A 14742-nucleotide genomic window follows, 5' to 3' on the forward strand; every position below is an offset into this window, starting at 1 on the left:
GGGGGGGGGGGGGGGGTTAGAGGAAATTACTAAGGTAGTAGAGTACTTCAAAGCTCTTGCTTGTTGAGTCTGAGAGGCCTTGCACTGTGAAATGGTGGTGTATTTATAAGCTCTTAACCACACACCCTTTTATCCACACACCAACCCATTTAGTGGTCGTAATTTTAGCTGGTAAAAAACTTCGATTTAAGATCACATAGTTGGATTTGAAACCTTATCGCTTCCTTCACCACCTTCCTTTTGACACGTGGCGTCGACCCATTACCTTATCTCTATCACCGGAATGGGGCTGACATTTTTTCAGACGGCCGTTCTCCCCCCCACCCCCACCCCGCTCCATTCTCTTTGTCCTCACATTATTCATTATTTTCTTACGCTTCCGCCGTAACGTAAACTCTAAATTTACTTCGTTAATCCACCTCACTAACCTACGTGGACCCCTGACATTATGGCAGACACCCACACAGAGAGGATGCCAGATGGCCCGGATCCAATCTACATTTTGCTTGGGCTCTGGTCCGCGTTCGGGTTCGAAATCTAAGGCCCATACTCGGCCTCATTCGGTCCGCTTTAAAGTAGGCTCTACGATCAGGGAGTACAATTTTTGAGTCGTTCTCGTTTCCGGTTCTTCATTGAAGGTACAGTTTCGATCCAAAAGTTGGTAGGTGCTAGTTATGTTATACTGTTTCACCTTTCTCATTCGCTGTTTCAGCTGTTTCACATTTTGGATTTCATAATCGAGCTAGTCTGGTAGGTACAGTTTCGTGCAATGTTCCATTTTAGCTGTTTCACATTTTGGATTTCATAATCGAGATAGCCTGGGAGCTCATCAGATAATGTTCATGAGCGCATTAGTTAAGTTCGGCTTAATAATTTAAAATTTGAGTAACCTATGGTGAGAATATGCTTCTTGTACCAAATTCTTGATGTTTTGTTAGTAATCCTTTACAGTTCTTTAATCAAAGCATGTTCACGTGAGTATACCGAGGATATCTTTCTGTACAGCTCATCTGACCTAGGGGAACCACAATTAGCTTAACATTCTCGAACTTCTCTGAACTGATATTCGGATTAGCTGACTTTGAAATAGCGAGAAAACTAGAAAAACTACAGTGATAGAAATCTTCATTTTATAACTAGCTTCTCTGCAATATATGACTACATAATTTAAATGGTAGAGACAACATTTGAATGCTGGAGTCTCGTTTATACTATCTCTTGTGTTTAAGCAAGTGGCGTGTTGGTGTAGCAAACTAGGCCCAATCTTTTCTGTTCAGACACTTCTTAACAAATGTTTTCTTACCACTTTACTCTTTGAAGATCTCTGTTTATCGTTGTTCGTAATTATTAATGATCTTGCTTCTTTTATCCTTGTACGTATACTGATATAAGATAATAATGGTCTTTGGCCCTTGTATATACATCACCAACACTCGCACACTCGGGGCTGAATTTTTTGATGTGCCAATATCTGTGAATATGGTCTTAGTTGGACGACTTATGACACTTTTGGACGAACTTTTAAAAGTATGGTCTTAGTTGAGTGATGTTTCAGGATTTTGGAGGCTGTTCTTTCAGCTCCTTGATGTGGGCTCTTGTTTTAGAAACAAAGTGAGACCGAGTTAGATAACACCAAGTTTCACAATTTTTGGGTTGCTCCAATGAAAGAGAGGAATAAGAGCATTTTTGTTGATGAGGATTTTGGTGGAGGCGTGAAAGTTAGGTCACTTTGGACGCTTCTAGATGGATTGATAATTTCCTCTTAGTCCTTTAGTTTTTGTAAAAAAATATCTCTTCCCCAATCAATCAAGTTATTTCTTATAGAAGTAAATGGACACAAAGATCAGCTTTTTAACACTCAATTGAAGCTCATAGATCAGAGAGAAACGATCAGGAGAAAACATACATACTTATTGGCATCATTTTCCAAAAGCTTAGAACTTACTAATCCTTTCTCTCTGATCGATGAAAAGATTGCTTGAATAATTCACTTTGTACCAATTCGAAGCAGGAAAAAAGAAAAAGAAAAAAGAAAAAGAAAAAAAAAACTTACTACCGATGGCAATTCGCTTTCATCTTTCTCTATCCTTGTTAATGTTTATGGCTTCCCATGGAATTCCTTTTTCTTTCCTCAACTTTTTTTCGTGGGTATGAAGAATAGCATGTTAAATCCAACATCTTCCACCAGGATCTTAGTTTTCACAATACTCAGAAAAGAAAATGTTTGTAAGTTTTTTGAATTGTTTGTGCTAAAATTAAGGTGGACCATACTCATTATACGAGTCACACTAGTTTCATTACATCGTCGTCTTCTTTCTTAAGAGAATGAAAAGAAATTATCTCCAAAGCCACTCGTAAAGTTAAAAGGATGTGGGGAAAGAATAAGTTCTCTCATTACTTCGAAAATGAAAAATTGTGGGATTTGACATCTTCTTTAGTTAGGCGATTGGTTTGGTACCAAGAAATTCCACTTTTGGGAAAGGGAAGAGCACCAACGTAGTGGTGAGTCCTTCATGAATTTAGGTTCAAAATGAATATTTTCTATGAATAATGGGTACATCTTTGGGCTAGAACCCCGGGACTAGAACCCCTGAATCCATTGGGTCGATCCTTTTGGATCTAGGTGCTGCTGTTGATAGAAGGTAAAAGATATAATCTTTCTACAAATGAACAACCATAATACTCCGGCTTTAGATGGAGAAAAAGTGTCTCAATAAAATAAACAGGCTTCATTGATACAAAAAAGTCTAGGGTTCTGCAGAAAGTTCACATTAAAGTTACACATACATTTTAGCTAAGCAAAAGTGTTTCAATTGCCTATTATTTGTCTTCTTTAGTTGCTTCTCTGTTCAAGTGTTGTACAGAAAGATTCCGCCCCCCACCCGCTGTCTCATAGGTGAGTATGTGACCCAACTGCCTTGGCTAAAGAGGTCAATGGCCTTGACAGTATCACGTGATTAGAAGAGTGATATTAAAGGATAAATGTCCCCTCTTTTTGTCCTCAATTTCTGTGTGCATGTACAAGTTAGTCCTTCCATCTTCCTTAAACTACTATACATGTCTAACCAGGGGTTAGCGACGATGCTCAAACTTGAATAAATTCGAAGATTTTATATCAAGTAATAAAGGAATCTTCCATATTGAAATTTTTGGGGGGTGATGATAAATTCTTCCGTCTGATATGGCACCCTCTTAAGTATAATAAATTTCCGTTTAGTTTACCTGGCCGAAGTGTTAATTTAATCAATTGCTTGTTACTAAATGTGTACAAAATCAGTCTCGGTTTGAACTTCCAATATGTGTCCTATTAATTTTGAGTTTCATCAGCAATCAGTAATTTATGCCTTAGAAACGGGCTTGGCATCAGTTTCACTAATTCGTACCTGATACGAGGCACCCAAGTATCAAGATGAAATGACCAACAGTACCTGTTTTGCGTAAGATTCTGATGTTGCTATCCGAAATGTAATGGGTGATTTCTCCTCGCAAGTGAATAACTATTTATGGGTGCTACAGTGTGCATATCTTTTGGAAGATCCTTCTCTCTTTGAAAAAATCATGTCTGGTGCATAGTTCGTTTTATTTCATCCTGGTGACGTTGTCAACCACGATTCTGGAAATCAAAACCTCCCTAAGAGTTTAGAATCTTTTGGGTGCACCATTGAAGTCAGTCGTTGAGTACAAACTTCAACCAACTCATGAAGAAGTTCGATTTTGTATTTAATTCTTCCTTCAGGATGACTTCTCTGGTTGTAGAGGCTTGAATAATTGCAGGTACGGATACAATTAAATAATGCGTATCTACTCAGTACCAGGGAGCGATTTATGCACGGAACTTCAGTAAAACACTGCAGAAAGGTAATTGGATTGATGGGGGGCTTAGTTTGTGGTTGCAGCTATGCTTCTGAAAAATCTACTATAGCACGTACTTGACAAAGGTTACAGAGGCGAAGTTATCCTCTAACGAAAGTCGTACAAACTCAGTGGTCGGGAAGCCAGAATGGCAACGTCTGCTTAAAATCCACCATATCATCTCCGCTCCTGGGTATATAATGATTTTGATCTCTGCTGTTGCTTTAATTGAATTTGTGAGCATTGCGTCTCCAATGATATAATGATACAGCGCTATTGCTGTATTATGAATTATGATCAGGCCGTGTGTTAATTGATGGTGTTCCTGAGAGCTTTTGAATACGATAGGTGCTTTTGGAAATTAAGCCAAATTTCGAAGATTATAGTCTATCAACGAATTCTATCGTTTTTTACATTGCAAGACAACTATAGTGGACTGTCATATATTGATTGCCAAAGGAGAGGCTACTACTTTGTTGGTGGTGGTTGGAGGGAATATGTTGATTCAGATTTAAGCAAAGAATATTTCAGTCAGTTTGCTACTTTTTGGAGTCAGAGGCAATGTTTTGTTTCAGTATAGAGAAAACAAAGCTTGTATATGTAATTCCATGTAAATAGGAAAAGAAAGTGAACAAAGCATTTGGAATTTTAGAAGCTGTCAAGTCGGAAGAAGTTGAATTCCAATATTGACTGATTCATTTCCCTTTTTCCTTTTAGTATCAGTAGTGAGCGAGAGAGAGGGGAAAAGGTTTGGAGAGGCAGAAGAAGAAGAAGAAGAAGAAGAAGAAGAAGGAGGAGGAGGAGGAGGCAGAGATGTGAAGGGGAAAAGGGGGAGCGATGAGAGGCCAATGGGCCAAAAGGAAAAAGGCAAAGGTCATAAAAGACACCCCAAGAGGATTAAAGGTCATTGGACAGAAGAAGAGTACAAAGTCCAAATAGGAAGCAAAGGTTGCTCAACTTTAATGCCTGCATGGGGCTCTCAGAATTCAAGATAGGCTTTCTGAAATTGATAAATGGGGGGCCCTTTCCTTTTGGATGTTCTGTTCTGCGTGGGGGTATCCCTTCATTACTCTTTTATTTATCTCATGCCTACTCTCCCTCTCTGCCATGGAGTAGAAATGTTTCGTTTCCAATCCAACGGTGCCCATGTCCCCTCTTCTTTTCTTTTCTTTTCTTTTCTTTTTCCTTTGGAGTCAGGACTCAGGAGTCCATGTCTTTACGTAACCCAATAAACAATTTAATATTAACCTGTCGTTTAAAAAGTAGATGGTAATTAACACAACGCATGCGTAATTAATTATCCTTTAACTCTCTTCATTCCAGTCTGCTATTCTACACAGCTTATCGACATAACAATGACGCAGACTACTAGGGTGTTCAAAGGTTTTTCTTTTTTCCCAAAACCTAGAAGTTATATAATAATTACCCATTCAAAGTTGTTTTTGAAAATCTGAGAATACCACTTTTATGTGGCCCATATGGAGAAGTGGAAGATGTTGAATAACCCCTTTCTACAAAAGTAATTTTAAAAGATACCCAAATATTATGAAGAATTTTGAAAAATAGCTTTACAAAGTCTGGGTTAGTTGCAATCTTATATTGATATTATCAAAGAGTACGAAAAGCTTGAGTATTATAATGTTGTTTATAGGCCATAAGTTAAAAACAAAATGTTTGGTAGAAATGAGACACCAATTGGGAGCTCCCGAAGAACTCACATGAGTGTTGTATCATCAAAAAATCAAAGAGCTCTCTCCCGTATTGTCGCCTAATGAGTCGAGGCGTCCAATGGCAAAACCGTACGTGGCTTCAATGTTTCACGTTATTGGAATCTTAAAAGTCATATAAATAAATAAAAAAAAAACAGAGCACCGACATGTAGAGTTTAGATTTTGAAATACGGGGCGCAAAACCATGCTAAATTTACACACTGTTTTTCTCTTGGTTATGTTGTCATTTGTTAAGGTGTAGAGTGAGGAAGTTGAAGCAATGAATGGTGGTGGTGAAACAAACAGGAGTCAAACCTAACTTCTTCCCATTATCATAATATATGAAGGTGGACCATTTCATTTCGTTTCATTTCATTCAGCCTGCTATCCCTTCATCACGTGGCCCACTGTCGTCCCTCTTCCTCTCTTCTCTCTGAGTCCCATTATAGCCGTCTTTTCCTTTCTTTGTTCTTATATCTCAAAGCTAACCCTCAAATCCATCCCAGAGACACACGAGTAGCTCTGTTTTTTTAGCTATGACTTTCATACATGTCGACCCAGATAGAGGAGGGATTTGAGAGCTATTGAAGTCAAGTTTCATCAATTTTTGTTCTAGTTTTGTTTTTCTTTATGTCGGCGTTTTCTTCCCGCCGCCGGGCAGCCATGTGTACCAGAAGAATCGCCACTTCCTCCTCCTCCTCCTCCTCCTCTTCTTTTGCCCTGCTAATTTTCATCCTCTGGGTGTCACAGATTTGGGTTTGCTCTCACTGCCAAGCTAAAGCTTCACGGATTTTTCCTCCGCCGCCGCCGTCGCACACGGCGGACAAAACACTCACTGTCGACCAAAAACACAACGCCAACGCCGAAAGCGAACTTCTCCGAAAATACTTCAAGGGAAAGGCCTTCGATCGACACCGCCACGATGAAGGATTCGAAGACAGCAAACGGAGAATACCCAGTTGTCCGGATCCTCTTCATAATTAGCAGAATTAGTAATTCATTTTTACACCCTTCCCTTTTCTTGTCATAACTTTTCTTCATCCAAAATACCCCCGTTTTTCTCTTCATTTTTTTGCTTCTTTTTTTCTTTCTTTTTTCTTGCTAGAGAAAACCGGGGTTATTTTGGTACTTCACTTTGTTACATATGAAATTTATAATTTCTTCTTTTTAATTCATTAGAGTACAGACAGCAATGTGTAGTGTAGTGAGTGAGCAGTGATTTCTTTTTCCATGTTTTTCTGGGTTTTTATCCTCTACCCCAATTTCGGACTGCAAAAACCCAGAGGCCACAGGCCAGAAGGTCGGTCCTGTGTGTATGTACAAAAATTTGGAGGTTTCAATGTCGAATCTGAATGATCTGTCATTGCAGAAATGCCTGTTTATTATTATTCTTCGTCGACTTCCGCTGGTAGCCGGAGCCTGGAGCTGTCTCCTAGTTGGGCCTACAGGGCCTTCCGCGCCGAATCAACTGGCCCAACCCACACTAATGAGACGCCTCTGGTTCGGAATTCCAGTTTCACTCAATCATTCATCTTCCCCCGCCCAACAAAAATACAAGATTTGATTCCAAAAATAATTAACCCAAAATAAAAAAAGAAAGATCATGAAGAGGAAAAACAGGTAAGAGGCATAAGCAGTAGGAAGAAGTAGGAAGCAGTAGAACTTGAAAATGGTTCCTCCAGAAGAAGAAGAAGAATTGAAGAAGAAGAATTGAAGAAGAAGAATTGAAGAAGAAGAATTGAAGAAGAAGAATGCAATAATAAAACAAAACAGAGAAACCGAGACATGAGAATGCGCCGCGTATTGCGCGGCGAAGAAGTTGAGAAAAGCTGCAAATTATTTATGCACTTAGCGCCCTGCTTTCTTTGTCTGCTTCCAATTTGGATTTTGGAATCAACTTCACCCTCTCTCTCTCTCTCTTTTTCCACATTTTCTTTCTTCCCTTATTTCATTTTGAGTATACAAAATTATCAACTTCACCATTCTTCTCCTTTATAACCAACAATGCCATCAATATCACTGAATTTTGTATATGTTGTCCACATGTATTTATGAGATAGGATGGGTAGGTATGCAAATTTAATTAATATTAGTTGGAACGTTAAATATCGATGATAGCATCTCCATTTATGTTCCAAACAATGTTAGGTGTGAGTATGACTTACCTTATATATATTCTTTTTTAAACTAAATACAATAGCATAACTATTCAACAAAAAGTTTGGGTACCTGACCCATTGATAAGACTACTGACCAGCCCATAAGCCCATTGACGAACTACTGGACTAGCCCACAGGCCCATTGATAGACCAGTGGACCATATTACTGGGCATTGATGGGCTAGCGGACCGCTAACAGCCCAAAATTGATGAAATAAATTTGAAAAAGTGGATTATTGTATTAATGATTGAAGATTAATGACTAATTAAAGAGAGGCAAAGGTGGCGGCGCAAAGCAAGATGATCTCTTCACAAACCTCCCCTTCATTCTCGGTCTCTTCTCTGCATTCAGCTTCCGGACTTCATATCTTATTTTCTTTTCAAATAATCTCGTCCTTCTCTTCTCTCTGTATCTCGACACTCGTGCTTCTCTCTCTCCTTCAACTCCGGCTGCCGCTTGTCGCCTGATTCCGCCGCTAACCTCCCCGAAAGCCTGATAATAATATTCACTTTCCCACGTACCCTTCATAGAAACATACTTCACTTTCAGAGAGCTTTTGTAATACCAAAACATTATAAGCTTAAAAATTTCATTGGACATGAAAAAGAAGGTAAAGGAACAAACCATGTAGTCCAGCCAGTGATAATTGAAGTCGAGATTCGGTCCATCATCGGACATCCATGGAGTTCCTCTGCTCCCCCAAGCCATTATCACTGCTTCACTATCTAAACTCAATGATACTTTCTTTTTGTTGTTAACAATCTTTGTCTCTTCCATCTCAAGTTCACCCTTCTTCACCACTTCCTTGACTTCCATCATCACCTTGTTTTCCTCACCGCACGTCGTTGGATTTCTGCCGAAGTCCATAAAGTTCAGTTCAAATGGCTCCCTCATTGTATCGGCTTCTGCGCTGAGCATTGGAGTCAATTTCTCTATCTCATCTTGTTCAATCCTAATAAGTTCGTGGCTGTTTAAAGAGTAATCATCCTTTGTCGTTGAGTGATCTTTGGAAGCCGCTAGCCCCAGTTCTTCCATATCTAAGCACTTATTATTAAGCGACTTCCCCAACAAACTCTCAACATCAGCCGCGAATTCAGCAGGATCCATATGGTACGAGAGATACCCATTTGAGTTTTCTTTTTCCCCAACAAAACTAAACAAATTACCAACTTTTGAATCGGTTCCCAATTCAGGAACTCGATAAAGGAGGAGCTGTTCTTGATCTTCCGTTTCTTCTTTAGCACTCACCTCCGGTACCTGAGGAAATGGCTTCCTCATCGGAGCGGTCTTTCCCATTCGAGGTGACCGTGGCTTTCTGGTGAAGCCTTGGTGCCATGAAGCAGCAGAGGAGTTGTCTGAAGAGGGTCTGTAAGAGACAGTTGGAAGACGAACTCGCTCGTGCCTACGAGCCAAGGAGTTGGCGGAGTGAACTGAAGCATCACAAGCTTGGCACAGAAAAGCATCATCGGCAGCGCAGTACCACCGAGCCCGCTTGATGATACAGCTTTCGCAGGGTCTGGCGGTCTTGCCTCCCTCTGCTGTTTTCTGCACGCTTTTCCTCGGCATCATAAAATTCAAATAACCAGAAATGATAAAGAGTCAATACACTGAAACTCAGTTAAAAATGTGAGTTTGTATTAAAAACACAACTTGCAGGCTTCAAATTGGGACACTGTACTGATAATTTCTACTAGTTCGTCATTGTTGTTTTATAAATATTCACGAGAAACTATTTTAACTAGACACCATGGAGGGACCTGGGGAATGCCCCTCGGACTGCGCTTTTCCAGCTAAATCCACGACAGAGAAGGGTCTAGACTGAGAAGGAATTGCACTTTTGTGCACTTGTTTAATATAGAAAAAGAACTTGCAGTGGGTAGGTCCACAGAAGGGTCTTATCCACTTCTTCATTGGTCGAGGGGTTATAGTTCATCCAAAGGGTTGTTCTCTGATTGGCTGCGTAAATTTGTGGGGCACCCTAATTGAGAAAGGGACACTTCTTTTTTTGGTTCGACAAAAAGTTGAGATCTTGTTTAGGGGCCCCCATCCCAATATTGCATTATCCATTACCTTCTGTCTAATCCCATACTTTTCGGCTTCTTCCTCTCAGTCTACTTTGAGGATAAACGACTGTTCCTCCATTTTTTATCTTTTCCCAGAAAAAAAGGAGAAGATTTCCTAATCCAGTAAGGGATTGGAACTCTGTTGGTTTTTATGTTCCTGCTTGCTTATAAACTTCCAAGATCAGCCTCAGCATCCAAAGTTTGCATTGTCCTGATGGATCCATTCTCTAAGATTTTTATCATTCTTTGAAATAAAATATAAAATATGTTCTGAAAATGTAATAGTTTTCTTTTCCTCAATTTAGTTGAATTTCATGAAGAAGTAAAAATGCCTACCCGAGTTTTATGCAGTAAAATTCTATAAGCCGAAAAAATTATGTCAGAATGCAAACCATAACACCTCAATCTAGTAGTTTACAAAAGAACAAAAAAGGTTAAAAATTAGACGGCGGTCACTAATGGGAGCTTTCTTTCCAAACCTTTGATATAGCTAGGATGGTAGACGGTGTCGTACGACAACAGCCTCCAATGAATTTTGCTCCCAAATCACGCCATCTTGAACTAAATGATTCAAATTTGTCATCAACAAAACAATTTGATGGCTACCAAAACCAGAACGCTAATTAGTAATGGAAATATTGCAATGTAGGCCCACAAGCCATGAAATATCAGAGTGGGGTAGGGAAGAATTAAGTTGACTCACCAGCCATTTCTTGGCTCTGCCATCCCATACCTCGCCACTATTGGGATAGACAACTATGTGCTTGTTGGTTAACTGAAGTGAACATTTCGGTTTCAAAACAAGTGACCAACACAACAATATTAAATCAACACTAAGAGATTTAGTTCCTACCTCTTTGAACTTACAAATCGGAGCTTCAATAAAGTGAGGAGGTGTACAGTTTATGCCAACTACAGTTACTTTGTCACTTTTATTAATGGCATGAAGGCACTTCTCGAAGCTCTCTCCCGACGGTGCATTCTCGCCATCTACGGAGCTAAAGCAGATCTAAGATGGAATTTGGACGTTTTCTTCTTCGAGCAACTCCACACAGGCCTTCTTTTTTTTTTTTTTTTTTAAGACCAGAGTGGGGGGTTGGAAAGAAGATCACAAAGAGGACAGAAACCCAAACAAATTGCAAAATCAATTGAAACGATTGTCCGACATGCTCATGACAATTATAAAAAACATTCAACATTTTTCTTCCATTTCATAACAAAGACCAACTAAATCAGGATTCTGGTTTAGGAATTAAAATATAATATCTGAAAGTGTAAAATGGGAAAAATCTTAAATTAAGGGGTTTGAATAGGATTTGATTCAAATTTTTATTATAAAAGAATTTTGATCAAGAATTAAGCACAATAAACTAAGACCTACTGATGCATGCATCCCCCATTGATGCCATGATGGTAGTCAAATTACCTTGATCCCTTGAAATGAACAACTCATAAATTGAGATGAACAGTTTATAAAATATACCATAGACTGTTTTCTCAAATACTCTATAAGTCATACCAAAACATAACAATATAATTTACAGTGGTATCACTGAGGCAGCAAGAGTGATTCTATCATGAAGCCACAACTTAGATGATATAAGAGGAGTTGGCATAAAACAAACCTGGGCTTCAAGTTTATTGGGAATAGTCTCAAATGCAAGCAAATCTGGGCTTGCATCAACAAGAATCTGCAATCTGCGCCGATGAAAATCCTTCAACTTATCCACATTCACACCTGGGATATGTTTAGTTCAGAATGTCAGAGTCATATTTATTTCAATATTCAAATGTATAATTCACCTGTACTCTGAGCCATCAGCAGATAAGCACCATAGCTTCCAATGGATGCTGCAACAAAGCCCGATTGTAATTATGTCCAGGGATACTCTTCACAGAATCCCAAAAACTATCACGAGCTTCCATTTTAACACTCTTTTCTAAGAGCAACTCCCCTTCTTCCATGGACAGCTCCTATGATATAAACCCAGGAATGGTGGCCTGTAATAGGATAAAATGTGTGAGAGAGTAATTAACTGGCTTGAATACTGATTTACAGAAGGAATAATTTCTATAAAAAAAAAATTAAGAAATAAAACAAGGCAAGATACTTCTATCCTTATTCCGTAAGATTATTGGAATTCTTAAGAAATTTTAAGACACAAAACTATGTCATATTTCACAGTCGAATTTCATTTCGGGTCAATAAAATATAGAGAACTCTGATATGGTATAATAAAGCTGTGAAAACTGAAACGGGCTTATAGATTCAATTTATTGACCTATACAAATCCTAAGCTATGCAAAATTGAATTTCAATCTCTTTTACCTTGTGATGGCAATATAGCATGACAAGCTAGATATCAGTTTAAATGTCACTGAATCAATCAGATGAACTGATCGCTTAATTCTACAACGTTTAACATTGGAAAACTTTCTGAATATTTAATATCTTAGATAGGTAGTGATACATTTAGAATAGATATCCTAGTTCATAGCTTCCACTTTTGACAATTGAGCTAAGCCGATGTGGTTAGAAATCAGTAAGCATACAAACATTACCCTTCCAAATATTAAATACTGACGCCTATTGAATGTCCCTTCTAGCAACAACCGGTTATAATCCATCATGTAGCATAATTTGGATCCACTCCACTAATTGTAACACCTTGAATGTCCAAAAATGCTATGCCATGGAAAGCACTTTAATCAAATTCAATTAACTTGATCGAAATTCTCCACATTCGTGAGTGTACAACAGCCGTTCAATTTTAGTTCATTGTTTCACGACAGGATAGAAATGCTCAGTTTGAACTTAAATTTGAATTCAAGAGGAGTGATCACTTTGGTCCGCATTCACATTCAAATATCCACTTTGAATCCCCAAGTTTTAAATAAACAACAGTAAACATTTTTTTTTAAAAAAAAGGAAAAACAATGTACTGCAAAAGCCGTCACAGAGTGCAATGGACAAAAGTTTTTCACGTATGTAGTCGAAAAAAGAATAAAGAAAGCTCAGTCCATTAGCATTACAAACCTGGTAAGACGAAGAAACCAAAATATTTATCCCTGCCTCCAAGTACTCCAAATGGACCTGCGCATTTAACCCAATCAATAAGCACCGATGAGAACGTGATGCACCGAAACAAAAAAAAAAAAAACAGAAACGGTAAGGACATGACCTTCTTGATCAGGTCATGATCACTGATGAGGCAAACGGCGCTCCAAAGTGGATCGTCAATGACAGCGCCGTGTTTCTCAAGCTGCGTAGCGAAACCTCCATCAATCACCGCACAACCTCCAGCGCCGTGTTTCTTCTCCTTCTCCGGAAGTCAGTTTGTCCAGTGGTGCGCGCCACTATCCCCGTTTCGATGCCCCCGGGGTTAGTGGAGTATAAAACCCAAATCCATTTCCATTTTTCAAATTGATGGGCTCAAGCCCATTCACTATTCTGAATAAAACCCAAATCCATTTCCATTTTTCAAATTGATGGGCTCAAGCCCATTCACTATTCTGAATAAAACCCAAATCTTGTTTGATTTCATTAAGCATAAGTAGATAAATTATTAAATCGTTTGTTTGAAATGTAAGCAGGAGATTCACCTAACCCTGACCTACAAGGGTGAAGTAAACTAGAGTGACAAAATAATGGGTTGAACAGGAAATAATGAATAACTGCCCACCCTACCCATCAATAATAAGTTTGAAAGTTAAATTGGGTGGGCAGTATAATATATATACTGAAAAAAGATGTGTTCTTGAGAATACCTCAACTTGTGCACCATCATGTTAGCTAGATGGAGAGAACATTAAAGACATTAGGGGATATATAGAACTGAATATCGTCAGGCAAAATGGGGCAGATTCAGTGAAAGACATGCAATGGTTGGCTGGATAGCTGCCTCTTCCAGCCTCGCAATTAAACTCTCTAGCACTGCCCTTTTCAATTGGAACGCGCGCCTCAGCCTTGGTGGTTGGGAACATATATATACACACACACAAATAATACAAAATACCTACTCTCATAAATATTGTTATATAATGTCAAATAACTCACCCCAGTTTGGTCTATGAATAAATGCATATGTTTTGGTAAATCTCTAATCTACCCTTATACCAAAAACACTTCAAACGTGATGGCTTTATTGATATGGGTAATAACTTTCCTTTCTTTTAAAATTTTTGTAGTCATCTTATCTTCAAGATTGTCTTATTCGTATGTGGTCCCCTACTTTGCTCCAATATCATATGCCTACCAACTTATCATACGTGATGCCGTTGATGGATGGTCCAAACTTACTCATCCCTCCCCCTAAATCAACAGCAAGATGGGAGAGGGACCAGAAATTTGGAGGTCAAAAGTTGGGAACATTTTCTTGTGGACCACCACATCACATCTCATAGGCTTCAATTTCATACACGTCACATTAACCCTTACAACTTGCTTTAATTACTTAAANAAAAAAAAAAAAACAGAAACGGTAAGGACATGACCTTCTTGATCAGGTCATGATCACTGATGAGGCAAACGGCGCTCCAAAGTGGATCGTCAATGACAGCGCCGTGTTTCTCAAGCTGCGTAGCGAAACCTCCATCAATCACCGCACAACCTCCAGCGCCGTGTTTCTTCTCCTTCTCCGGAAGTCAGTTTGTCCAGTGGTGCGCGCCACTATCCCCGTTTCGATGCCCCCGGGGTTAGTGGAGTNATAAGTAGATAAATTATTAAATCGTTTGTTTGAAATGTAAGCAGGAGATTCACCTAACCCTGACCTACAAGGGTGAAGTAAACTAGAGTGACAAAATAATGGGTTGAACAGGAAATAATGAATAACTGCCCACCCTACCCATCAATAATAAGTTTGAAAGTTAAATTGGGTGGGCAGTATAATATATATACTGAAAAAAGATGTGTTCTTGAGAATACCTCAACTTGTGCACCATCATGTTAGCTAGATGGA

At 38.9% G+C, this 14742-nt stretch overlaps 3 protein-coding genes across 10 annotated transcripts in view; all 3 read right to left on the reverse strand.

Moving 5' to 3' along the window:
* LOC111777961 (ribulose bisphosphate carboxylase small chain, chloroplastic-like) overlaps positions 1–140 on the reverse strand; it is a 1245-nt gene extending 1105 nt beyond the window's left edge. The window contains exon 1 of one of the 2 annotated variants that reach the window (XM_023657646.1): positions 17–140. The gene's annotated coding sequence lies outside the window, so the exon portion shown is untranslated. The remainder of the gene's footprint in view (positions 1–16) is intronic. The other variant, XM_023657713.1, reaches the window with a different exon arrangement.
* A 7570-nt stretch (positions 141–7710) lies between these two features.
* LOC111805589 (zinc finger protein CONSTANS-LIKE 16-like) lies at positions 7711–14454 on the reverse strand. 7 transcript variants are annotated; one of them, XM_023690726.1, is made up of 8 exons: positions 12967–13149; positions 12822–12878; positions 11588–11785; positions 11410–11522; positions 10638–10841; positions 10488–10559; positions 8346–10345; positions 7711–8243 (listed from the first exon to the last, which is right to left on the reverse strand). In XM_023690726.1, exons 7-8 carry the CDS (start codon positions 9288–9290, stop codon positions 7983–7985), a joined length of 1206 nt encoding a protein of 401 aa, XP_023546494.1. In that variant the 5' UTR covers positions 9291–10345; positions 10488–10559; positions 10638–10841; positions 11410–11522; positions 11588–11785; positions 12822–12878; positions 12967–13149; the 3' UTR covers positions 7711–7982. The 7 variants fall into 7 exon arrangements, with proteins under 7 accessions (XP_023546494.1, XP_023546484.1, XP_023546509.1 ...); XM_023690716.1 differs by having other exon boundaries at positions 8346–10386; XM_023690741.1 differs by lacking the exon at positions 12967–13149 and adding an exon at positions 14279–14454 and having other exon boundaries at positions 8346–10559.
* On the reverse strand, positions 10240–13067 carry LOC111808673 (homocysteine S-methyltransferase 1-like). The gene is made up of 6 exons (XM_023694798.1): positions 12990–13067; positions 12822–12878; positions 11618–11758; positions 11410–11505; positions 10488–10559; positions 10240–10386 (listed from the first exon to the last, which is right to left on the reverse strand). Exons 1-6 carry the CDS (start codon positions 13065–13067, stop codon positions 10240–10242), a joined length of 591 nt encoding a protein of 196 aa, XP_023550566.1.
* Positions 14455–14742: the final 288 nt, after the last annotated feature.

This window comes from Cucurbita pepo, chromosome LG01 (genome assembly GCF_002806865.2).
Source record: "Cucurbita pepo subsp. pepo cultivar mu-cu-16 chromosome LG01, ASM280686v2, whole genome shotgun sequence".
Lineage (NCBI taxonomy): Eukaryota > Viridiplantae > Streptophyta > Magnoliopsida > Cucurbitales > Cucurbitaceae > Cucurbita > Cucurbita pepo.

Coding starts and splice junctions, on each gene's coding strand:
- LOC111805589 (XM_023690741.1), bottom strand. CDS start 9,290: ATGATGCCGAGGAAAAGCGTGCAGAAAACAGCAGAGGGAGGCAAGACC. Junction 8,244..8,345: donor ATCACTGGCTGGACTACATG/GTTTGTTCCTTT, acceptor GTTTCTATGAAG/GGTACGTGGGAAAGTGAATA.
- LOC111808673 (XM_023694798.1), bottom strand. CDS start 13,067: ATGGAGGTTTCGCTACGCAGCTTGAGAAACACGGCGCTGTCATTGACG. Junction 11,759..12,821: donor TGGTTTCTTCGTCTTACCAG/GTTTGTAATGCT, acceptor TTTATATCATAG/GAGCTGTCCATGGAAGAAGG. Junction 10,560..11,409: donor CCAATAAACTTGAAGCCCAG/GTTTGTTTTATG, acceptor TGTTCACTTCAG/TTAACCAACAAGCACATAGT.